Source organism: Scylla paramamosain, chromosome 3 (assembly GCF_035594125.1).
Source record: "Scylla paramamosain isolate STU-SP2022 chromosome 3, ASM3559412v1, whole genome shotgun sequence".
Classification (NCBI taxonomy): domain Eukaryota; kingdom Metazoa; phylum Arthropoda; class Malacostraca; order Decapoda; family Portunidae; genus Scylla; species Scylla paramamosain.
In genome coordinates, this window is record NC_087153.1 from 37,233,022 (window position 1) to 37,258,025 (window position 25,004).

General features: G+C 40.6%; 1 protein-coding gene across 3 annotated transcripts in view; it reads right to left on the minus strand.

The window, feature by feature from the left end:
• Window positions 1–7,950: 7,950 nt before the first annotated feature.
• The window catches only part of LOC135094846 (protein O-mannosyl-transferase TMTC4-like), a 30,773-nt gene continuing 13,719 nt past the window's right edge, over window positions 7,951–25,004 (minus strand). For 2 of the 3 annotated variants that reach the window (XM_063995299.1, XM_063995307.1), the window contains exons 2-15: window positions 21,228–21,386; window positions 20,314–20,545; window positions 19,661–19,841; window positions 19,057–19,184; window positions 18,134–18,230; window positions 17,749–17,866; window positions 17,237–17,391; window positions 15,861–16,066; window positions 15,171–15,345; window positions 14,568–14,699; window positions 14,079–14,210; window positions 13,267–13,428; window positions 12,475–12,668; window positions 7,951–11,558 (exon numbers count right to left, since the gene is read on the minus strand). In XM_063995299.1, coding sequence (XP_063851369.1) covers window positions 11,279–11,558; window positions 12,475–12,668; window positions 13,267–13,428; window positions 14,079–14,210; window positions 14,568–14,699; window positions 15,171–15,345; window positions 15,861–16,066; window positions 17,237–17,391; window positions 17,749–17,866; window positions 18,134–18,230; window positions 19,057–19,184; window positions 19,661–19,841; window positions 20,314–20,545; window positions 21,228–21,386 — 2,351 coding nt within the window. In that variant the 3' untranslated portion in view covers window positions 7,951–11,278. Of the gene's footprint in view, window positions 11,559–12,474; window positions 12,669–13,266; window positions 13,429–14,078; window positions 14,211–14,567; window positions 14,700–15,170; window positions 15,346–15,860; window positions 16,067–17,236; window positions 17,392–17,748; window positions 17,867–18,133; window positions 18,231–19,056; window positions 19,185–19,660; window positions 19,842–20,313; window positions 20,546–21,227; window positions 21,387–24,784; window position 25,004 lie in introns of those variants that run through there. The other variant, XM_063995316.1, reaches the window with a different exon arrangement.

Below are 25,004 nucleotides of genomic sequence, written 5' to 3' on the forward strand. Positions count from 1 at the left end.
ATTACAGCCGTCACACTTCACTCTATGCTGACACGATGCTGCACCAAATATGATTCATCTGATGAGAGACGAATCCACTATCACATAACTGTTATTACTGTGCAAAGGATGCTGTGCATGACCGTCGGAAGTTGTATATGAGCTCTTAAGTTGTAAATATATGTAAACGATATCAATTAGGTAAAGTCTGTGAAACTCACCACCTTCCTTTGAACCAACAAGTGCCTCTTAGAAAAATTAGGGACGCAAAAAAGATCGTGCAACAAAGGACCTTACTCTGAAATACTTCTGTCCGCACTTCGATGACTTTCAAAAGGCTTTACGTAGTTGAAGTTACACGGGGTTTTAAGAGTGATCTTATGGCTCTAGTAACAGACCAATAAGATTTTTACTCTATTAATAGGAGAACCCGACGCATTATTTCTGTCGCCTTTGAAAACAGTCGTGATGAGAGAGCAAAGCTTTTCTCAATACGGGGCATGCAAAAGCGAGTATAACCACAACTCTAACCTTCTAACAACTCTAACCAGAACAACTGTGCCTCTCTGCCCTTCACGCGTCAGTCTCTTCCTCTCCACGCTGAGGGAAGCTCGTATCGATGGGCAATAACACTTTCTGGTTTGCATTTAGGAGTTTAACGGCGGAGTCTCAAGGCCTGGAATGAGGGTGGCCCCGCCGGCGCCATTCCTGCCAAGACAAAGTGTAAGGAAAGTTAAATCTTCCAGCAAAAAGAATCTTGGCTGGTCTTCGCTCCGTTCTGGCCAGCAGGTGCGAACGAATGAGTAGAGTGAGAAAAAAGAAGATTAGAAAGGAAGAAATAGGAAGAGAAAGAAGTGGTGGGGATGACAGGTGAAAGATTAGGAAAAGAAAGAAAAGGAAGATGATGAAGAGAAAGGGGACAGAACAAAGGAACAGAAGAGTAAAATAAAAGGAAAGGAGAGAAAAGGAAAATCAGCAACAAGACAAGAGCCATTTGCCTGCGCCGGCCGACCACAGGCAGCTCAGTGCCACTCGCGCGACCGCCAGCTGCCTCGAATCATTGCCCCAATTACGGTCGGCTGCTCCCTCCGTGAACCTTTGCGGGATTATTCCGGAAAGCAGGTGGCGCCGGGCGGGCGCCTACTGAGAGATGGGTGGAGGGGGAAGGGGCCGCGTCAATATCCCGCCGCGCCTCCTTCCCCGCGGCGGCTGCCTCCTGTACGTCAGACCCCACGACCTCGTGGGTCCCTAAACATTACTCCTGAAAGCTAAACAAACGTCATTCCCAGGCCGCCGCTTTTGTATTGATAGTAACATCAAAGGCGCCTTATACACGCCGCATGCGAGCCCTTCATCCGCGACTTTGTGCCGCGCTGTGCCGCCAGGCAGGCTTACCTCATGTTGACAACGTCAGATTCAGGCTCCAGTGCTCAGATAAGACCCTAATGGCTAAAGATGACCGTCACCTCCCTCCACCCCACAACCCTTCCCTCCCGCGACGGGTTCTCCACCTCTCAGGCCAAACCTTCGTTTCCCAGCACGGAGCATCTAATCAAACTAGCAGCGCACCAAGTCGACCCTGAGTGTGGCTGACCACAGGCTGACAGACACTGTGCAATTAACAATAATCATTATTGTATGCATTTGGGCATATAATGTTGAAGCTTTTTAATCTCACCACTTGTCCACGAGCCTCAGGCTAACCAGTTTCTTTTTCATGGCCATCCCTAAGCTTCCAGCCACAGTTCATGTTGGCAGATCTCAACAAACAAGTTTTGCTCGTGCCACGCCATATCCCCCCTCCCCCCCGGCAGCAAGTCACGCACCTGCACCGCCCCCGCCACACCCGCAGCCACACAGGACGCTGCCGTGCGAAAATGATTCGTCCCAAACATTGTTCCTTGAGAAGCTTTCTGCTCGTGGAACACTAACATTCTCCCCGCCTCCCCTTTTAGCACAACAGTGGCACGTGTTGACAAAATTCTGAAGTGCTGCAACAATGAGCTGGTGCAACACGTGTGAACCAGCAGCGACACAAGCCAGCCACGACGCCTGAGACGGTTCAGGATAGTGCTCCATGTTTCGGACACAACGCACGCTGTGGGAGGTGGAAAGGTGTATTGGCGACCATGCAAATCGTACAATCAATCTTCGTATTCCCTACACGTCCTTTCGTCAATCAGATGCGGTGCACTAAACACCTCCCTCACGTCGCCTCACTCTAATCCTGCCTCAAACACTGCGGCCCCACGATGCCCTTTGAGGCTTGTAATTCCTATCTACGTGTGGCAATGTGTTGGGGAGCGGCGAGGAAGCATCCGAGGCACAGGACTCATGCAGTGTGAGGTTGCCAAGCGAAGCGGCACACCCTCGTCGAACGAAGCTTCACTCATCCACTGGCTGTGGTGGGGCAAGGGAGCAGCAGCGTAAGGAGTGCAGGGGGCAGAAAGCACAGTGATCAACAAGCAGTAGAGTATCAAAAGCGTCATCACTATGCAAATTGAGGCTTTGACAGAGGATAGCCCGCAAGGAACTACATTACAGAGGGAGAGGAGACAGGCAGAGCGCGGCGCTCCCCAATCCTATCTCAAGAACGGGAGTCTAGCGGTGGTGATGCCCTGCAGAAGCTGTTTACAGTGATTTGTGAATGTGAAGCGGCTTTACTGAGAGAGAGAGAGAGAGAGAGAGAGAGAGAGAGAGAGAGAGAGAGAGAATCAGTAGATTACGCAATCAAGAGGATACGTCGACATGTTTGAGAATGCGACACCAGGCTTGCTTGCTTTAGGTGCCATGAGTTATCCAAAAACAAGGCAGGACATAATAAGATCATAAAACATAAAAAAACAAGGGAAACTGCAAGAAGCCGTCAGGCCTAAACGTGGTAGGTCCTGCATGAAACCAACCTACATATTTCCAATTATTATCCTCATCATCTGACCGGACACAATCACGACTATTACAAAAAGATTGGAGAAAAAGTAAATCTTCAAGGGTTGAGTACCGAAGCACCATACCCTGCACCATCAAGGCAAACCATTTCAAGATTGCCGTATGTCCAATGACCAGTGACAGCTCAAATGGTTGCTAAAGGGGTTCCTCTCAGTTACTAATTTGACACTATGCAAGTCTTTTCTGGAACCAAATAAGTGGAGATCCAATGTTTCCATAACAGGATCACGTTCTGCAATAGAATAGCAGAGCCACTCACATGCAGAGCAGAGTGGGGGAGAGTTGAATTAGATCAGTGTGGGCTCACTGAGGTGTGGATGTGGTCCCAGACAGAGAAGCGGGCTTTGGAGAACGTGATAGGCTGTACTGCAGTATTTATTTATTTTTTTTTTTTTTTTACGTGAAGCCATATATACAAGTAGTCCATACAATTTCTCACGTGAGGTTTAGAATATTAATCAGTGGAAATTTATAATATTAAAATAACGTTGGGGTTTTTACATCTGAGGGTTGAGTAAGGTTGGATTTAAATTAATGCAATTTTTTTATTCCACCTCGATCACGATATTAAAAAGGCATCATATTTTACCCACAATCAGCCAGCTCCTGCTAAGATTATTTCTTTGTCATCAGTACTCCGACATTTTCAATAATACTTTCTCCCAGTGAGCACATTTAATACGTCAAGCGCTGCCACATGGGGAAATCAAGGAGGGACAGAACGCACAGTAGATGATCGAATGGCTCAATGGCATAGGAGTGAAACTAGCTTCAAAAGAAACTAGATACAGTTATGGTTTGCGTAGCAGTAAGCATCAGTTCATGCCTCTCTCTCTCTCTCTCTCTCTCTCTCTCTCTCTCTCTCTCTCTCTCTCTCTCTCTCATTATTCATTCTATATACTCCTGTTTTTGCACTTGCATTCTCCTGAACCATTTTGTGTCCTAACATCACCTTCCCAGCAAGCTCCCTTAACCAACCTCTTTTGTTATCCTATTCGCACGGAACAACCTCTCAGTGACTGGCTAATGGCGTCGAATGTTAGGCTCAATCATGTAATTCTAAGCCTAGAACTGCCACCCAAGGAAAGATATCCACAGCAAAACAAAATGATAGTGTAACAGAGCGGATCTTGTCTCACAGAATCCCCTATCAAAAGCTACCCACACTACTCACTAAGGATGCCAAATACTATCTATCACAGAGATCTCTAAATTCACTAAACCTTCTACGTAATCTTTCAGTCTAATCAAACATTTCCCCCCTCAGAATCGTCATCGTTGGGAATCTAATTTGACATTGTGCTACTCACTCGACGCAAACTACCTCTCCCTTGTCTGTTAGTTGTTTTATTCTGGACTCCCTCAGGCTCAATCTGCAGTCCTCTGCGAATCCTTGGTGATCACTGGCTTGCTCCGGCCTTTACTCCTCCCCTTCCAGGCAATGAAAAATAAATCAATAATATAATCATATTGGCGTGTTTATCTCATATTTTATTTTTCTTCTCTCAAAATTACCTAAAACTTTGTACCTAAACCTCAGTAAACGACTCTCTCTCTCTCTCTCTCTCTCTCTCTCTCTCTCTCTCTCTCTCTCTCTCTCAGCATTGCTTTATATGGTGTTCCTATCGCTTGTAGCTACTGACATAAACAAGAGAATATGCATCCATGGTGATAGGCACAATTTGTTTGGCATGTTTTTATCCAGCATATTTCATTTCCATTTTCTAAAATAATATCATGAAGATCACTGACCTGCATGCTGCAAGGTCAGTTTGTTTGGCATGTTTTTATCCAGCATATTTCATTTCCATTTTCTAAAATAATATCATGAAGATCACTGACCTGCATGCTGCAAGGTCCAACAAGTTGTCTGTCTCCTGTAGACTTGTTGGCAGCTATGACGAAGGAATGCTTGTGCTTCTGTAGAAATTGTGCCTCAGCTCTTTCCTTGAAAGGGGACATCAGATAACAAAGTGTCATGCCAAACTTGGGCACTTAAAGAAATACCGAGGAATTTATTAGAATTCAAAATAAATCCTTAGTCCTTAATAGACAGGGGATTGAACTCCTGACCAGGAGAACAAGACAGCTTTGGATGCCAAGTCCGTGTGAAGGCGAGATAAATCTTTAGCCATGACAGACATCAGCCAGAGATCAAATCTCTGACCAGGGCACCACTGCACATCAGGGCCATGAGGATCATCAGATCCTGATATTATTGTGGAGCTTTTGTACTCCATCACTATAAAATTATTCCTATCATAATTATTATGTAAAAGAAAGGAAAACAGATGACATCAAATGACACACACACACACACACACACACACACACACACACACACACACACACACACCATGCCACTCAGTATGGCATCAGTACAGCCTGTAGCTGCCTTACTCACCCATCAAACACACAGGGTACAACAAAGTAAATGTCTTACTGGGAAGGAAAGATGTAGTGTCAAGCAGCAATTTTACTTGTTTTAACTTTAACTTTTTTTACAAAACATAACAAAACAAGAAAATATGACGCCAGGCAGTGTGCCAACACCCGTCCACTGGGCGCCAAAGTAACCTAAATAAATTATACTCCTCTATGAGCACACCTCTCATTTGCAAGTTATAAATGTTATCTAAAACATAAAACAATTGTAAATCATATTTAACATATGGCATATTATAAAAAGGTGTTTAGCATGTGGCTTCTTTATGAATAAAGCCATTTTTTCTTGAAACATCAAAAGAAAGGTGCCACTATGAAGTAACTAGTAAAGGTCTGGTCAATGACCTTCCTGTCTATTGCACATTGCCATGAGATAAATCAACTTAACTTCATTCTCAGAGCCAGCCAATGCCAGTAAAAGATCACTGATGGTTACTTACAAAAGTACTGACCAAAGAGTAAAAACCTTCTATGAAAAACTTTACAGGTGCACCCAGCCTACTAACCATTGTGATGATCATCTCAAGAGAATCTTTAAAATACATGGGAAGAAATTTTACAATCAAGTACCTTTCTTTGACACAACAAAGCAACAAAAGCAAAAGTGACCAGTAATTCCTATATCTCTTCGACCCAAATGTACAGCTGGAGGATAAGCTGCTATAGGGACTCCTTTAAGTACACACAAGTGAGAGCTGCAGCAACATCAAATCTGCTCACCAGCATGTCCATCACTCACCAGCTCTATTGTTCATGTTCAAACAAAAGTTCAGTTCAGTCACAGAAAACACTCAACTGGATTTCATGAACATTTCAACATTTCATACTATTGGGTGCATGGCCTCTACTTCTTTTTTTCAAGTTACATCATTTTTTTTACATACTCAAGAGCAGACTAGCCACCTCCTGCAGCTATAGTTGCAAGCTAGAGGCTGATCAGACTGCAAGCTTAAGTAAGATGCTCTGGCCCAAGCCAAGACAACTGCTTCCAGTCTTCAGAACAAGTATATCAGAAGAATGGACACAAGCATACAAGTGTTAAAGTCTATTTTGTACAATTTACTCCTAACCTTACATAAGAACATGTTCCACACTGACTCCTCACCCAACTCAGAAAGTGTCCCACAGCTGGGTGAGAAAACTTAACATGTCACTCTTAGAAAAAGCACATAAACATATAATCCTTCATGCTGATTTAAATTAGTCTGAATTCATGATAAAATGAAGCCCTACTAAGCACATGAGCAGTGTTACATACACAATTTACTAGTTACACATCATTTGTCTGCTTCACATTCATACTCTATACACACTTATACTATGATTGCCTCATGTCCCCATAAATACTACTCTTCATCTATAAACACATTAAGGTGCATAACTTTAATAAGTGCAGTCAAGCAGGATGATCCACTGCTACCATTCTAAGCCTTTGAGAGTGCACACACCTCCCCTACACAGTGGCACTGGGTTATGAGGTGGGACAGTTCACAAGCACATGACATTTTCCCAAGCATGTCATCAAACAGTAATTGCAACACACATTCTTCTCACAAAAAAATATAAACATTCATTAAACACAATTTTAAAATGTACACAAGTATTACACATAAACGTAGCCTTTACTGCCAACAGCTTGCATGTGCTTGTGTACCAGAAGGGGAACAGAATAAGAGATGAAAAATACCCACATGAAAACTAAGACTAGAGCAATATTATGTACCTGATGGTGATTCTGCACGGATATGTTCCAAGCATAATCATAATGACTAACATAAGAAGCATCGTAGTTTGCCTGTGTTGGGATGCATCACCACCACCACCAATTGCTGCTTCACCACCACATCACATCCTACACTGACTCTTGACTGAAGAAAACAAGAATTAACCATTTAAAACATAACATTTCACATTCCTGCTTCCTCTTTTCTTCGGTGACATCACAAAGACCCTTATGACTTGCAATTGTAGTGTTGAGTGCATCTGCTTGATGTACTCAACTTGCTCCAGAAACCCTGTGGAGGCTGCTGCTGGTGTGGTGGGGTGACCAGCACACCCACACTCCAGCACCATAGTGGCCAGAAGGTTGATGCAGAAACCCTTAAGTCAAAGCTTAGGTACCAATTTTAGGCCACATCAAAATGTCTAACAAACTTAATAACATCAAAATTCCTGCCATATAACTAACAGCAAATAAAAGATCAAACAAAATAAGAAGTGACACACAATAATCCAATGCTAGCAAACAAAAATGTCCTTTTAAAAATGTCATATGCAACAATTGCCTCATCAAAAAAAAAAAAATAATAATAATAATAATAAAAAAAAAAAATATATATATATATATATATATATATATATATATATATATATATATATATATATATATATATATATATATATATATATATATATATATATATATATATATATATATATATATATATATATATATATCATTGTAATTATTATTCAGTTCAGCAGCAAAAGGATCACCAGACTGCATAACACTGGAGAACACTAATGATCACAGTATTAAGGGCATGCTTGTAAATATGTAAGAAACACAATCTTCACAAAATACCACCACCTAGTTTACTGATGCTGAGAATGTTATTGTCCAGTTACATGGCATGACAATAATGCAAAGATACCAATTCTTCAACAAACTTTGGGTTGGAGTTTAACTAGAGCAGGATCCACAACAGTTTAAGCACATAGGACAATTAAGATATGATTAACTGCACTTTAATGTAAATTTTAACAATGATTTTCTAAAGTATAATCTTAATGAGTTCTGATGATTTTTGTCTCTTTCTTACCATATTTAGCTGTGGTTGTGGTAGACTCTATTGGCAGTGGCATCAGCACCCATGTGGAGAGGCAGTGACAGTACCAGCCACCCCTCCACCACTTCACCCACCCACACCTCCAACACTTGGTACTCACTTACCCTAAAAATTGGCACCCACTCTCACATAAATAGGTGTTAGTTTAACCTAAAAGTTGGCACCTACCTACATAACATTTAACAAACTAATGGCGGTTATATACTGTACAGATAATTAGTCATTTTAAGACACCACACTTAAGATGAAATTTGTCAGTATCAAAAGGAAAAGAAAATAAAACACTGCTTGAAATCCGATATTCCCCTACAACAGAATCTTGTCAGTCATGTGTCCAGCAAGTTACGAGCCAACAAGATACACTGCCTGCCACCCGAACCACTCTATTGTGAGGGTGATGCACAAAGAACAAGCTTCCTACCTGATGAGAATTCTTTAAGTGAGAGTAGAAAATGAGCATTCAGTTACCTAGATCTTAAGTACAATGAGTGAGGAATGAATGATGCAATTAGAAAAATACAAATGCATATCCATATTAAATTCAGAGCACCAATATGCCTTTTCTTTATGAATTTCTTTGTCTGCACTTGGAATGATGTGATGATGATAATGCCCAAATTTTGCTTACCTCTGCTTCATCTATCACATTACCTGGGGACTTAGTTGGTGTGAAGAGTTTCTCCAGAAGACTTACAGTGATGCCAGACACACAAGCTTTACGGAACACACTCCTTCCATGTGAGGACCAAACAAAACAGATTTAAGATAACTTGTCTCTAGTAAATGAGTGCATGGAAAGTTATATAAAGCCTTCTCACTCCTTTTAATAATCCACCAACCTTCATATAATTCCTCCAAAAAACAAGTTCACAATTCCTTCCAATTAATTCTGAGATGTACTTTCTCTGAATTCACAAACATCTAAAATACATTCTCTCCTTCCACTTTTTCAGATAGCTGAGAGCCAACACCTGGTCCATGCACTCCCTGCCCCTCTCTTCTAAAACCACACTGCTCATTACATATACCTATCTTTAATCCTCTTCATCACCATTGCCATACACCTTACCTACAATACTTGGTAGACTTTTTATCCCTAGCACTACTACAGTCATACTTTTCATTCTTATCTTTATATATGGGTAAAATACACACACATGCACATACATTTGCCCTGTCCATTTGCCTCATACTGTTATGACACATTTACCAGACCTACTAACCACAAACAATGTATTTTCAAGCATTCTACTACACATCAATGCACACTTTTAGCCTTACCTGCTTCCTGCTTCCTTCTCCCTCACTTCCTCCCTTGTGTTCAGTGACTCATTTAACTCTCATAACACAATAATTCCTCACTCACTTCCCGTTATGGCATTCTTAGGCTCTTAATCTTCCTCTACATTCAGTAACCTTTCAAAATACTCAGTCCATCTTTTCCTTACAGCAAACCTCCTAAGTAGCACCCTACTATTATTTACTTCCACTGTCTTTCTCTTCAATTCCTTTTACATCATCTTCACTTAATTCTGAAACATTTTCTTATTCATTTCAGTCCTATCTCTCTTTCCCACTCAATTTTGTCCTTTACATTGCTTTCACTCAATTTGTTTTTTATCTTCCACACAATCCTCATCCTTCCCCTACAGCTACACACCATGTGTCCATCTCTTTTCACCTAGTCATGCTCATCTCCTTACACAACCATTCACTTCCATTTAACTTCTGCCTTCAATTTATAAATTCAAAATTCAACAATATTGTTAATCCATGTAAATAATCTGCTCCATTATCCATCATAGGAAGTTGTTGTTTTTTTTTTCTGCAACAGAATCAATACTTCAAAGTTCTAGGATCACAAATGTACTACATTTACATATGACTCCTTATAATGGCTTTACACCAGAAATTGTTTCCCTGATATGCTCTATGAAAACCAATAACAGAATCAACATTAAATAAACACTCAAATGAGAATCATAGCAATAAGTCACAGCATAAACATTACTGTGCTTTGGTGCATTAACATCTGAAAACAACAAAAAAGTAACACTAGAATATGGCCACTCATTCTCACTGGTGACTTGGCACACAGGTACTACATCATATTGCATCTTGCTACAAGGTTTCCCTTGGGCATGACAGGGGTGCATCACCACTATCAAGAGCATTGTTCCATATGCCCTTCCTTTTCCCACACATTCTACACAGCAACTTGAACAGTGAGCTGCTTTTGCTTTGTAATTACAGTGCAAGCTGTAATATCCCACCTCACCAGTAATAACCATGAACACTGTGGATGGTTACCCTGATATATTTCTTTCTTATAAAAGAAAAAAAAAGGTAATTAGTACAAAATATAAAGCTGCCAATGCATTAATAAAAGGTTTGTTAGAATAATTAAGAGTATAACACATGCAAAACAAAGACCAAACTTCTATACCAATTCACAAAACTCTGTCCAGTGCAAATCTTTGTTCCTCTAAGAAAGGTAATAAAGTACCTAACTTATTGCATCAAGAAGGCCAAATTTCTCCTATTCCTCTATCTTTGTTGGTAATTGCTACAAACTTGGGTGTCTTTATGCCTGCTTCTGTGTTATTCAAATGTTAAGCTGAACACCACTGCCCTTACTCAAACCATCCACTCCTAACCACATGACATGCTACAGTGATGCTCAGCAAGCATGAAAGCTTCCAACCTCTCATTCTTCTTCATTTACTAAATATCTAAGAAAACCTATTCAACAAAATAAATACTGAGGTGTGACTCTGATACTCATCTAAAACAAGACTGTGTAGCACAGTACTAAAAGATGAAAAAAAATATCAGAAAATTCATTTTTGAAAATATTCCATACTCAACAGAAAAACACAAACAATTAACAACAAAAGAAATGTGTGGAAATTTTTACAAACTTGTTTCAATTTAAAGAAGAAAAAACCCACTTAAAGCATTGAAAAGATAAATAAGAAATTAAGAAACAGAAGAGGGAGAGAAAGAACAGTCCCTCACCACTTCCCTTCTGCAGCTGCCACCACTGCTGCGTCCTGCTATCTGGTTATCTTACCAGTCGCCTTGAGCAGCATACTCAAGTTGTCCTGGGCACTCCGCAAGGTAGGGTTGAGGCGCAGGGCGTGCACGTAGGACTGCTGTGCTTGCTCATACTTCCGCCAGCGGTGGTACAGCACTCCCAGATTAGCCCAGTAGTTGGCATTAGTAGGATCCAATGTGGTGGCTAGCAGGAAGTGTGACTCTGACTCCTGGTAGCGATTCAGCTTGCCCAGCGTGTTGGCCAGATTGAAGTGCAGTGCTGGTTCATTTGGTAGATGTCTGGGGAAGTTAAGGGAGGTATTTATGTACAGCATATGTGTTTGATGGTATATAAAACTATGTTTTGTATAATAATATGCTTACTCTATTTTGGCACTAGACTGGTAATAGAGGTAACCAAGACATGGCATGCATGTGCATGTACACATAGACACACAGACACACACACACACACAATTCACTGATCTGTATACATTACTGGTGTGTGTGTGTGTGTGTGTGTGTGTGTGTGTGTGTGTGTGTGTGTGTGTGTGTGTGTGTGTGTGTGTGTGTGTGTGTGTGTGTGTGTGTGTGTGTGTGTGTGTGTGTGTGTGTGTGTGTGTGTGTGTGTGTGTGTGTGTGTGTGTGTGTGTTTATGTTGGAGGGACAATGGCCAAGGGCAACAAAAAAAAAAAAAAAGCCCACTGATGCCAGTCCCAGAAAAGGTTACAAAGCAGTAGTCAAAAATTGAAGGATAAGTGTCTTGAAACCTTCCTCTTGAAGGAATTCCAATCATAGGAAGGTGGAAATACAGAAGCAGGCAGGGAGTTCCAGAGTTTACCAAAGAAAGGGATGAATGATTGAAAAAATTGGTTAACTCTTGCATTAGAGAGGTGGACAGAATAGGGGTGAGAGAAAGAAGAAAGTGTGTGTGTGTGTGTGTGTGTGTGTGTGTGTGTGTGTGTGTGTGTGTGTGTGTGTGTGTGTGTGTGTGTGTGTGTGTGTGTGTGTGTGTGTGTGTGTGTGTGTGTGTGTGTGTGTGTGTGTGTGTGTCTTAATTCCACATCACACATACCTAGAGCCTCTCCTACACCAGATCCTTTCATACACACATTAAGAGCATCTCAAACACATATTCCTAGCATTAATTACACCAATACATTCACAATCCACATTACACATCTTCAAAACCTGTGAAACCAGCAATACAACTCACTTCAGTGCTTGGTCTGCAATGTCAATGGCTGGCTGGTAGAGTCCCTGGGAATCAAGAAGGATGAGCATGTTGGTCCAGGCCACTGCGAGGGAGGGCTTGAGAGTGGTGGCATTGGTCCAGGTTGCTAGTGCTGCCTGGTGGTCCCCTTTCTCCAAATACAGGTTCCCCAGGTTGTACAAACAGTCTGGGTATACCTGAGTGGTACAGAAAAGTTTAATTTATGAAGACATCCAATCAGATTATCAAAAGAGCTTTTTTCTTCCACTTACAAGCTACAAAAAATATTCATCCCTACAAGATTCAGCTGTAGTTCTCTTCATGACAAGATTCTTCATGCAATGGACTGTTCCTCTATTTGGACAGCAATGTAATTTTTTTTCAAGATTAACATGGCAAAATAAAAAGAAGTGAAGATATAAAAGGAAAGAGGGGAAAGAAACACAACAGTGAAAGAGAAGTGCACATCCCTCCCCCTGTCCATAATCCAATACCTACTCTCCTCTCTCTTTAAGTCCAAATTTTCCATTGTTATGATCACCTTGCTGTTTACTGCTCATGCTAAGCCTGTAATCTTCTCTGTGACTTTTGTCTCTCTCTAGTACTTTACATGCCAATTTTCCACTTCTAACACAACACCTATTGATGAGTGGATGTTATGCATAGTTTATATACATGCCTGCTTGCATAGGAAAGGGCTACAAACATGGAAAAAAATTAAGAGCACTATATCCTCTCCCCAAACACACCAAATTTACTCTTTTGGTTCTTCCTAAGCTACACAAAGCCACTCACTGATCTGTGGGAGAGGGCAGTGAGGTAACTGTTCTCTGCAGAGCCGTGGTCTCCTAGTGAGGCCTGGACAATGCCCAGGTTCATCCAGGCAGCTGCAAAGTCTGGCCGAAGTGTGGTGGCTTGCTGCAGCAGGTGAAGGGCTTCATCCAGATGACCTTGGTCCTGTTTGAAGGGAACAGGGTGTCATGTGAACCAAAACAACAATACATAAAAAACATGCCTTATTCTCTATAAACTATGAAACAACTTATCATTTTCACTGACTAATAACAAAACTTTTTTCCCTAAAAATCAGCCTGCATCATAAAAGTCCAAGATGAAAGTTTAGGCTACTGGCAAATCATGATTTCGGTGTTGCAGTGTCCCATAAAATTTACTGCACATGTATCTTTTAGAAAACTGCTTCCCAGATTTACTTGCATTTTCTAAAAGCACACTTGTACATCAATGGTACTTATTTACCATTAATATTATCACTAAAACATGTAAAATAACAAAAATCTGGAGCAAACACAGCACACCACTACCCAACCACCTTCATGGAACCTTTTCTCTGCATTCACTTCAACCAACTTGATTCACAGGAGACATGAAAAAAAGTTGGGTAAAGAAAGATCTTTGAATAACACAACTATGTAAAGCTTCCAGCACAGAAATATACATATTCTGAATGGATTAAACTGCATGGTAACAGTAAGGAAAGTGTATTAACTAAAGGGATCTAGATAAATGTATAGACAAAAACAGACAAGCAGAGCTCAGGCCTTGTATAATACAACTAGGTCAACACCAGCAGATAAACACACACCCACCTTAAGGATATTGGCCAAGTTGTTCATGGCCTGGTCATAGTCTGGGTTGAGCCTCAGTGCTTCTCTGTATCGTCTTACCGCCTCCATCACATCCCCAGCATCAGCAGCCACTTTCCCAATGTTGTAGTGAACCTGCAGAAGGAAGATGAGATGGATGTATGTATACACTTGTGTGCCTGACCATAAGAGATTACCAAGGCCCATGTGATGTTTGGCCAGTTTTGGCTGTCCTAACACTACACAGCTTTACTGCTCCATTTAAATAAATTTCTGGTATTTTAGTCACTCCTACCAGACCATGCTCTTCTTCTTTTGTTGGTAGTGCAACTGAGCTATTCTCTCTTTTCTCTTTAAACAAAAAAGCATGGACTTTGATCCTTTGTTAATACTGGTACAGCTCCCAGATATATAAAGGCACAAGACTCAGTTAATGCTGTTAGCCTGCAAGGTTTAGCTTCACTGGCTCCTCACAGCAAGCAGATGTTGTACCTTGGCATTTAGCGGACACACATCAAGGCCAGAGTTGAAAAGCTGCTTCTCAGTCAGCCACTCACGACTTCTCTGTTGGCAGCGGAGAATGAACACCACCACCAGCACCAGGTAGCCAGCCTGGATGACCCTCTGAAGGAGACAGGATTCCCTTATCAAGGTAATGGATGTGTTCAGGGAAGATGAAAGTGTAGGAAATGAACCAGTAGTAAGTTTGGGATTAAATGTAAACACTTAAGGAAAAACATACACGTATAATGAATGAGAGAATGGAAGTATGGATGAAAAGAAAATAAGAGAACAGAAATCATAAGAAAATAAAACACAAAAAAGTTACCATCAATTAATTAAAATATAAGAAAAAAGTGAACAAAAAAGATCTAAATCACCATCCTACAATTGTTTTGCAGTAGTGACTAAATATTTCTTTCTTTTAAGTAAGCATAAAAGAATTTTCCTTTTCATAAAATAACAAAAGTCCCAAACATCTATACATTAAGAAAATATTTTGTTACCCTCATGAAAGTCACCCTTAACCTTCACACAAACTGCTGAGGTAAACACAAGATGAATCCATACACAACAGAACAGCCGCAGCCTCACCCTGCCAAGATGGCCCGCCAGACACAGCTCCCTCATGCCAGTCACCACCAGGATGCACACACCAACCACCGGCAGGTACAGCACACGCTCTGCTATGACAAACCCCACCCGGAAGAACAGGTTTGTGGCGGGCAGGAATGGCACAATGCCCATGGCCAGCCCCATCAACACAAATCTGAAAGCATATTTACTGGAAAATGCAAGCATAGTGTTTCTAAATTAAATATTCTCTGTTTAGGTTTGGATGATTATATATATATATCTTGGATCTCCTTCATCACTCATCACCATTACAACTTTACAATGATGCTGAAGCATTTTTCAACCAAAGCAATATGAGCAGTGCATCGTTCTTCCTCAAGCCTATAGGTACTGTCATACAAAGGGACATTACATCTATCTTAGGCTTCTAAAAGAAAGACAAATACACAATGAACACTCATCAAACTGTCAAGGGAACTCCTAAGCCTATATTATATCTTAAAATCCTTCCATTGTGATGAGCCACAACAACTAATCTACATTGATATTAATTTAAAACATTAAATAACACAATTTAAAATTCCTACAAGAACTAAAGATAATTTGTCCTTCTGTCAAACTACAATTAACAAAGCATTATAAAATAACCTGTAAATTCATATAGTATCGAATAAGCCAACAACATGGACAGCTGCTGACAGTCCCTACCTAGATGTCTGACTTCCTCTGCCCTGTGCCATTCCTCGCCTCAGCAACATTACAAATGAAACCCAGAGAACTGGAAGAGTCAGCAGTCTTGGATCACTGAAGTTTACAATGACTGGCACACAGCCCATTGACCAGTCAAAGCACAGCCAGATTGGGAGGATCAGCAGCAGAGCATTCATACTGTAGGTGTACTGATAATTCAAGCTCTGTGGGGGATGGAGACAAGGTTCAGTACATTCTGGTGAAAGGAATGAAATCTATTCACCAATGCTTTGGAACAACAGATATATGCATTGTATGGGCACTGATCAGTCAAGCTTTGTACGGGATATAAATGAGGCTCAGTACATTCAGGGGGAAGAATGCGTTTTTATTTGTTAACAGTTTTAGTCAAACTTGTATGTACAAGGGTTGCTCTATTTCAGAACTGGTCAAAAAATGCTGGGAACAAAAGGTTCTAACCATTTATATTTTTAAACTTATTCAAGTTATATTTAGAGTCCATTCACATCATCTTACTGCAGAGCTAGACATGTTAAAGAGATGAGCAGACAAAAAGTAATTGCAGTGTATGGACAGTTTTCATAAACTTTCTTCCTCCAATATTATGAAGATGTTTATTCATAACAGTTTCCCAAATGTGCTCATGGCATCAGGGTTGAGCTAGCCATGAAGCTCTCTTCTTTTTTCATATAATAAAGAAAGATGATGCACAAAGAGAAGGCCTCAAAGATAAGGAATTCAGTGAAAAAGCCCATCACATAGTAAGATCAGATGTATGATCATAAAAGAAAGGTGGACTTTATACATAAGGTCAGTGGATGAGGTCACACAATGCCAAGCACAAGTGGAGGCAGACAGGACTGCACACCACACTTAGTACATCAGACAATATTTCCTTTTATACAGATGAAGCTGAACTGTAGTTCTTTGTGTGCTGCACTGTGTGTGCATCCCACAATAACATTCATTACAGATGAATCCTAAATTCTCATAAAGCTGCAAACTAAGTTTCAGATAAATCACCTTACACAGGCTGATGAACAGCACATTAGCCACAGTAATCTGTCACTAAATATCTATGAACCCTTGCATGAAAAATAAAAGCTATGCACTTAATGCAACATGCAAGCTCAAGATGCAAAGCTTTAAAACACACTTCATGAGACACCTCATATTTTTTTGGAGGGGTAATCTTTTCAAAGCCAGAGTAACTGTAAATTAATTAATCCTTCATCCAAAACAAGTGGTTCTTATTCACTGCAAATTACAGTAAACTCATACTTGGCTATGTATCACAAAAATATATCAACACAAACAACCTTGCCATGCCAACCCAGAAAGTGCAGCAAGGAGGGACAGTGTGACTAACTCACCCTGAACACCACACTATCCAGGAAGGAGGCGGGGTTGTCCACCTTCATGAACCTGGGAACAGTGGACCCCATGACTACCCAGCGTGCCACCAGCAGGCCCACACCCGTCACCATCAGCACCACATGACGCCACACCATCCGACGCACTACACCATCTGTGGGAGACACATAAGCAAATGTAGCTAGGAATGGACAATTTTTTCCACACATCATAAACTAGTAAAGCTTGCAACCAATGGCATAATACTTGAATCAGATTTCACAAAATATACTGGATCCCAGCTCTCCCCTCAACTCTTACCCAGTGATGTCAAATGCTGCACAGCTAAATGGCTGAACCACCTGGAATTATTTGTGTATTCATCTGTTTATCTTATTTTCATGGACTTTGAATAGTGTCTTTGAACTGATCTTCATCTATGAGCAAATCCATGACAAAACACACACACACACACACACACACACACACACACACACACACACACACACACACAAGGAGTTGATCACAATACCTGGGATGCTCCTCCATGATGAGACTGCTCTGGTGCTGTGGCCAAGAACCAGGAGGATGACAGTGCGTCCAATCACTCCCCCATGTGCCAGGATGATGTCGTATGCACTGCACACGCCCTGAACAAACACAGCCACACTAGACCCTCAGCTACATAACACAGGTCACACCTCCCAAGTCTAGCACTTTTGTGTCAGGAGGTGTGATGACATGAAGGATACCTTAAGGAGACGCCACTCTGATAGCATATTGTGATAAGTTATCTCCCAAAGTCCTGCTTCATATTTCTCAAGTAATCTACCTCACTAATTTTCCCATCTACTATCAGTTTATTTTAAGGTCCTGTAGACTACAACAAGGCAAAATGTAACTAGGTAAATACCCACCAGTGCAGTGATGCCAACTTCCTTACAGAGCATGGCAGTGGCAGTGGCAGCAGCCGTCAGCATCAGGTACACGTTGCTCTGGCCACACCTCCTAAGCCTGAGGATGAGAAGACCAAGGAGAGGGATTATAAGGCAACCTTACATCAACCATACCAGCCATTACTTAGGTGCATCTATAGAAAACTTAAAGGAAAAGATGCATACAACAGATGAAGACTTTTCTTTATTCAACAGCTGCTCCTTCCCAGTGGATGTGGTATATAATTCAAGAAAAGGAAACAGAACAAAGAAATTTAGTGCACAGATAACACTAAAGAAGTAGTAAACTGTAAAAAAAAATAATAATTTGGTTATTAGATATTTTAGTTCTAATGAAAGGTGTCAAAGAAATGTTGAGAAAATTTAGACAAAAAAAAAAGGAAGTTTGGTAAGGAACAATATCAAATAAAGAGACCACACCTGCAAATAAAGAGACCACACCTGCAAAGGTTTAAGTAAAGAGTAAAATATTTAGAGGTATATAGTATTGTTAAATTACTTTGATCATGACATCAGCACCATTTGTCTTACCTCACCAAGCTTCACCACACTATTCCATATAAGTGATGTTTGCTAATATATAAATTTCTTATCTACAGCATTTTTCAGATAATGCAATGTCACCTGAACAGCCAGCAAGATTTTTTTCATATCTAGACCAATAACATTTTGACTACTCATCAGGTAATATAAATGACTGAAGTAATTCTATTACTTCTGCCTGTTGTGGTGAGAAATAGTCATAAACAGACATATGTACAATATTTTTTTTTGTGGCTAGCTGGATGTAGCACACAAGTACTACAACCCACTTCTTCCTGCATATGAGAGTCCTTTGTGCAAAACAGATGGATAATAAATGTACAAAGAAAGCAAAGTCATACCAGCGACAAGACTGCTTTCTGTTTGCGGCCTCTTCAGATGCCTGCTTGACAGCCCTCACATAACTCAGGAAGGCAACGAACACAAACAGGGCACACAACAGGTCTGCTCTTCCCACAATTCCTGAAACCTGAAGCATATCACATTTGTACGACCAGCAGAGCCATCACAACAATCATTAACATGCTACCCAAGGTAGGCAAACTGAAGTGAAGTAATATAAATGATGAGCACCAGAAGAGTTAACAGGATACACAAAACCAAAATCGAAAAGCACTCAATTTCTCACAACAATTGGACACACAGACTGCACCAGTGTAATGCTGTTACCGCCAACAAGTGTCAACACATTACTAGCATTTCCTTCCTATTTTAATGCATTTATTCAGGGAAATTTCCTACACTGTCTCTTCCCTTAAACTATTACTTTGTCCTCTAATATGCAGGATACTTTTTAAGCATAATATGAAAATGGGAAACTGTTTGTCTAAGAAAAATAAGGTATAATCAATAATTTTCAAAATTTCAAGTCACAAAATCTACAGGTAAAAGCAGAGAATCAGCACAACAATATGCTTCTCCTCCCTGCCTGCAGCCTCCACTCACTGCCTCTGTGTGGATTGGGTGTGTGGCAAACAGAATGGCAGCTAACACAGCAGCCCTCGGCGCTCGGCTGCCAAACACCACATAGAAGACACGTAGACTCATGATGCTGACAAGGCAGTGCAGCACAATGTTGACAGCATGGTAGCTAAAGGGATCCAGAGCACCCCAGGAGTAGTTGATTCTATAAAACATAAAGATATCAACACGTGGTGTTAAATGGTTGTGACAGTTATGGGGACATACAAGTGACATCATGCTTCATGAAATCATGATCAAATGATTATGAATTTCCAAAAATTGCTTGCATGAAATTTGCCAACATTTTCATGACATGTGCTTTTCCTGACTCAATATGTAATACTTTAAATACAATATCTGTGTTCACTAACATTCAAATACAAGCTAACAAGTCACTACTTTATGTCTGTTTTTTCACACAAAGTATAGTTGGTACATCAAAAATATTTTGAAATTTGAAGACAAAAAAAAAAATGTCAACATGAAAAACACTACTAAACACACAAGCAGTCAGGCTCTTGGACAAAACACAGTTAACTTTATAAAATTAAGTTCCAGACATCCCCTGCAGATAGTATTAGTTCCTAAAAACTGGTAATTCTTTTTTTTTTTCTGCAGTCTCAGTCAGCACCCACCTAAAGGAGAGAACAGTGAGGGGACGGTAGGACTTGTGGCTGGAGGGATGGGTAAGGCGGGTGCCCCAGAAGTCATTATGGAACAGGTTGCTGAGCGGCGTTTCTCCACGAATGTCATTGTTGTTGACTATTGCCTCAGAGTCATCAAAGACAAAGTCCCCAAAAAGGGAGTTTACAAAACACAATCCAGCACACAGACCCACCAGCAGGGCTGCCATCAGGTATGGCAGTTCTGGAATTATTGCCATCATAGCATTAGATACTCATCATCATCATCATCATCATCATCATCATCATCATCATCACCATCATCATCATCTTAAATATCTTACACTACTCCACACTTAGTAGCTGCTTGGTTTGAGACAATCCCAGAACCAAAGCCAGCAGTTTTCATACCAACTGTCATCCCACTGCACAGATATCCAAAATCAAGCCCACCATGAGAAGGCTGCAGAAGATTTTCTATCACCCATAATGGGTCTTGAAGGTGCCAAGAGCAACCAAAGGACCTATATGTCAAAATTAATGAATGCATCATTTGGACATACATTCTCATGAATTCTAAATAAGACAAACTTACCAAGGGATTAAATTGGATGAGGATAAAATTTTATTAAATTAAATTAATTTAATGTTCTGTTATAAGCTTTAGTTTAACAGAAAACTCAAACAGAAAGAGGTCAGGTTAAGTTAAAGTAGCATAAGAACACCACATTATGGTAAAGTTAAATTATAGTAAGGAGAAGCTACCCTAGCATGAAATTAGGATGAGAACTGCCATTAACATGTTTATGTAAGAATATTATAAATGAAACTGTTACCTAGTTATGTTAGGTTAGGTGACTTAGTTTTGAAAGGTTAGGAAACAAAATGAGGTCAAGATATGCCACATCACAGCAACCATCTTTTACCTGGTGCAGGGACATCTTGATCCCATGAGGGCAAAGGAGTGTTTTGGCCAGCCTTGCAGGAGGATGCACCTCGAGGAGAGGCCTCCCTTTCCTGCAGGTTGTGTTGCTCCCCATCCCAGCTGCCACACCAGCCACCACACACCATGGTGCCACACCCTCCTGAAACACACAGATCTCAATCACACTAAAGAAAAAAGAGGGTTCTGAGAATAATAATACAAAAATAAAATAAAATAAAGTCTCCTCTTAAGCTGCTTTGTAGCCAAAAAAAATTTGTGACAAATCCCAAGACAAAAAAATAAATAAACACCTCCAAAACAGTGACAGGTCCCCCATTCAAAATACAATAGGCAAAAAGGTTGTAACACAGTGATAAAATGATCCCCTCAGAGAGAGAGAAAAAACAGCAATCTTGTGTAATTAACCAAGTGTGACTTATACAGAAACCATTTCAAATTACCAATCTATACTAATAAAATAATAACACAAGTACACCACTTCCATAATTACTGCCATTATTATTGTGAGAGTAGACGGAATGTGATACAGCTGAGATATCTGAGGAATGTGTGTAAAGTAACAATCGTGATATGAATGAAGTGAGAAATGTGGAAATGTGAAGAATTTATGTTGTATAAGAGTTAATTGAATAAGTAAGACAAAGACTACGATGTTGGAGAAGAAGAAAGTGATACAAGAGTGACTGGTAAAGATAACTGGCTCTGGTATGAAAAATGTAAGCTTCAGGGAAGGCCACAAATAGGATGGATGCACAGTGTGAAGAGAATGTTCAATCCATATGTCTATGAAGCTAGAGAGAAAGCCCACACATGGAAGATTCTCCCACATCTACTATGACTGAATCAGGTTCCTGGAGGACATACAACATATACACCCATTGTAATACAATAATACATCAAGTGTGCAGCAATGAAGCATAAAATAAATTTGATGAAAATAACAGACTAGAAAAAAGAACACAAAAAGTAATGGTTTTCAAGCAAGAAAGGCAACACCAAGGGACATAATTATCAGCACACCAATCATGATACCTCCTGAAGCAATACTTTTCACTCCTACACTTTGATAATTGGAATTTATTTCCACATACATGTTCTGGAGTCTACATGTAAACCATTCAACACTGATTTGTGTCATGTTTATTTCAAAACTCAATCTCACTTATGTGAAAATATGAGAAACTGACAGACCTGACAAATAATATAAAAAACAAGATCCATTCATGAAAATTCTAATACTCAAAAAAATCAAAGTTTGAGTTTAAAAATTACACAGCACTATATTCTGTTTTTTCTTCAGGAGATGGCACATTGCATTATACAAAAAATTAACTATGATAGTCATAGATAGTCCTATCTTTCCATGACTCAAGCCTTATCATAAGTTCCTTCTTATAGATAAGAAAGATAAGAGGACATGCCAGAGAAGCTTCATTAGGTGCAACCAAATGATGATGAGAGACAATCTCAAGTGGTGGTGGTGGTGGTGGTGGTGGTGGTGGTGGTGGTGGTGGTGGTGGTGGTGGTGGTGGTGGTGGTGGTGGTGGTGGTGGTGGTGGTGGTGGTGATGATGATGATGATGATGATGATGATGATGATGATGATGATGATGATGATGATGATGATGATGATGATGATGATGATGACGACGACGACGACGACGACGACGACAACAACAATGACAACAACAACAACGACAATGATGATGACAGCAACGACAACAGTGATGATGATGATGGTACTTCACAAGTGGATGCCAATATCAGCTCTCAATTATGTTTTGAAAGTAAGAAACTAACTTGGAGTCAGCCATGAGACACAACACAAATATGCTCAGAGTAGGTGCAAACTTAACCACCTGCCAGGGGATCTGAGGTACATGACTTAACCAGATGTACCAGGATTATCAACAAGGTGGCAGACCTGAGTGGAGTTTAGACTGCCTTGATTAATTACAATGATAACACAGATTAAGTGTGATTTTACGAGTGAATCACATTCATGCATATATTCTGAATGGGTGAGCACAATAATATCATCCATGGTTATTTTTGCAGCTCTCAAGGCATACCTCTCTTTCACAAGGTCAGTTTAGGTTAGGTTTATAATCTCATCACAGGATTGAGCCCCCGCCCATTAAAAACAAGTAGATTAAGTTAGATTGATGATTCTTTTGAAGGATCAGCTGGGAGGAAGCACCAGTTAGGGGAGCTGGACACACATCACACTCAGGAAGTATCAGTTAGGAGAGCTGGACATACATCACACTCAGGAAGCACCAGTTAAGACAGCTGGACACACATCACACAAAGGAAGCACCAGTTAGGAGAGCTGGACACACATCACACTCAACTAATCGGAACATGTGCTAAACAAATAGCCAAAGTAGGTCAAGTTCCATCAGAGGACAAATAGCCAATGTCCAAGTTAAATTTCATGAATTAAGTAGCTACCTAATCAATTATACCTGGGATGTGAGATGGTAGGCAGTAGGAGACGAGAAGATGGCAAAGCAGCTCTCAGTTACAACATAAATACCTATACAGTTTGCAGTAGTACTTTCAACCAATTGCTTTCAATTTATTCCTCTTCCAATGATGCAGTAAATTTTTGGCAAAACACATTCTTTTCATTCCAACACTAAAATGATAGATTTCCATATTTTAGATGAAAATGTTTGCCATTTCTTGGCAGAATCACTTCTTTTTACCAATATATCAGGCTTGGTACACAATGGTCGAGACAGCCACAAGCCACCTTCCCTAGCTCCATCATGTAATATCTTACAATCAATAAACTAAATTCCCTAATTGCTATCTAATAATATTCCAACGGCCAAACAGTTCAATTTATTATAAAATCAAATCAAATCTCATATAACTAACCTCCAGACAGGAGGGTTTAGTCCCTTAAAGATTGAAAATCTTATATTACAGTTACTTCAAAATTTCTTGACAGTCCAACTTTCAAACCACCTGAACTACGTGATACAAAAGGAATCTGGTAAGTGGAGAATAGTATTTACCGAAATAAAATACCTAACTTTTTTTCTCTCCCAAAAACCACACTGAACCCAGTGTGAAAACTAATAAAAGATTTAAACCCCATTTTTATAGTAAATACAGTGCAGTGTTATCATATGCATTTGCCAGCTTAAGAAGACCCCAGGGCTACTTCATAACCTTCATTTCAAACACTCAGAAAACAATTAAGGTTACAAATAAAAAAATAAATAATTGCCCCAGGGAAGATGGATGGAGAGTCACACAGCCCCAAAACACTGTCAGCCACTGTTCTATCCTACCTCAGATTAACCCCAGAGCTTGCCTAACCTGCTGGGATCACATTCTACAAAACTAGAGCCAGGGGAACGGCCGGCGTTAGTGGTGCAGCCTTCGTCAGTAGTCTGGCGGGGCACAACACAGCACAGGGCGGCGCCCTCAACCAACCACTGCCTCTCCTGTACATGAGAAGGCAGGATGGTGACCTTACATCATTAATCCCTCCTATCATGCGGGTAAGCAGGCATGCATGTACCTCTCGTCAGGCGGCAGAAGGGAGGGAGGATGGCAGGGGGAGGCGAGCCATGTCTGCACACCGCGGGAGGCTGGACGCTGCACCCCACTGTGGCCTTTGTTCCTGCCGGCGGCGAGGCTCCCAGCTACCTGAGGGACTCCCGGGGCCTTCCTCCCTCCCCTGCACACCTGCTGACGGGATCTGGATGCACTGAATGCTGTATGGAAGTCTTGGTGACCCG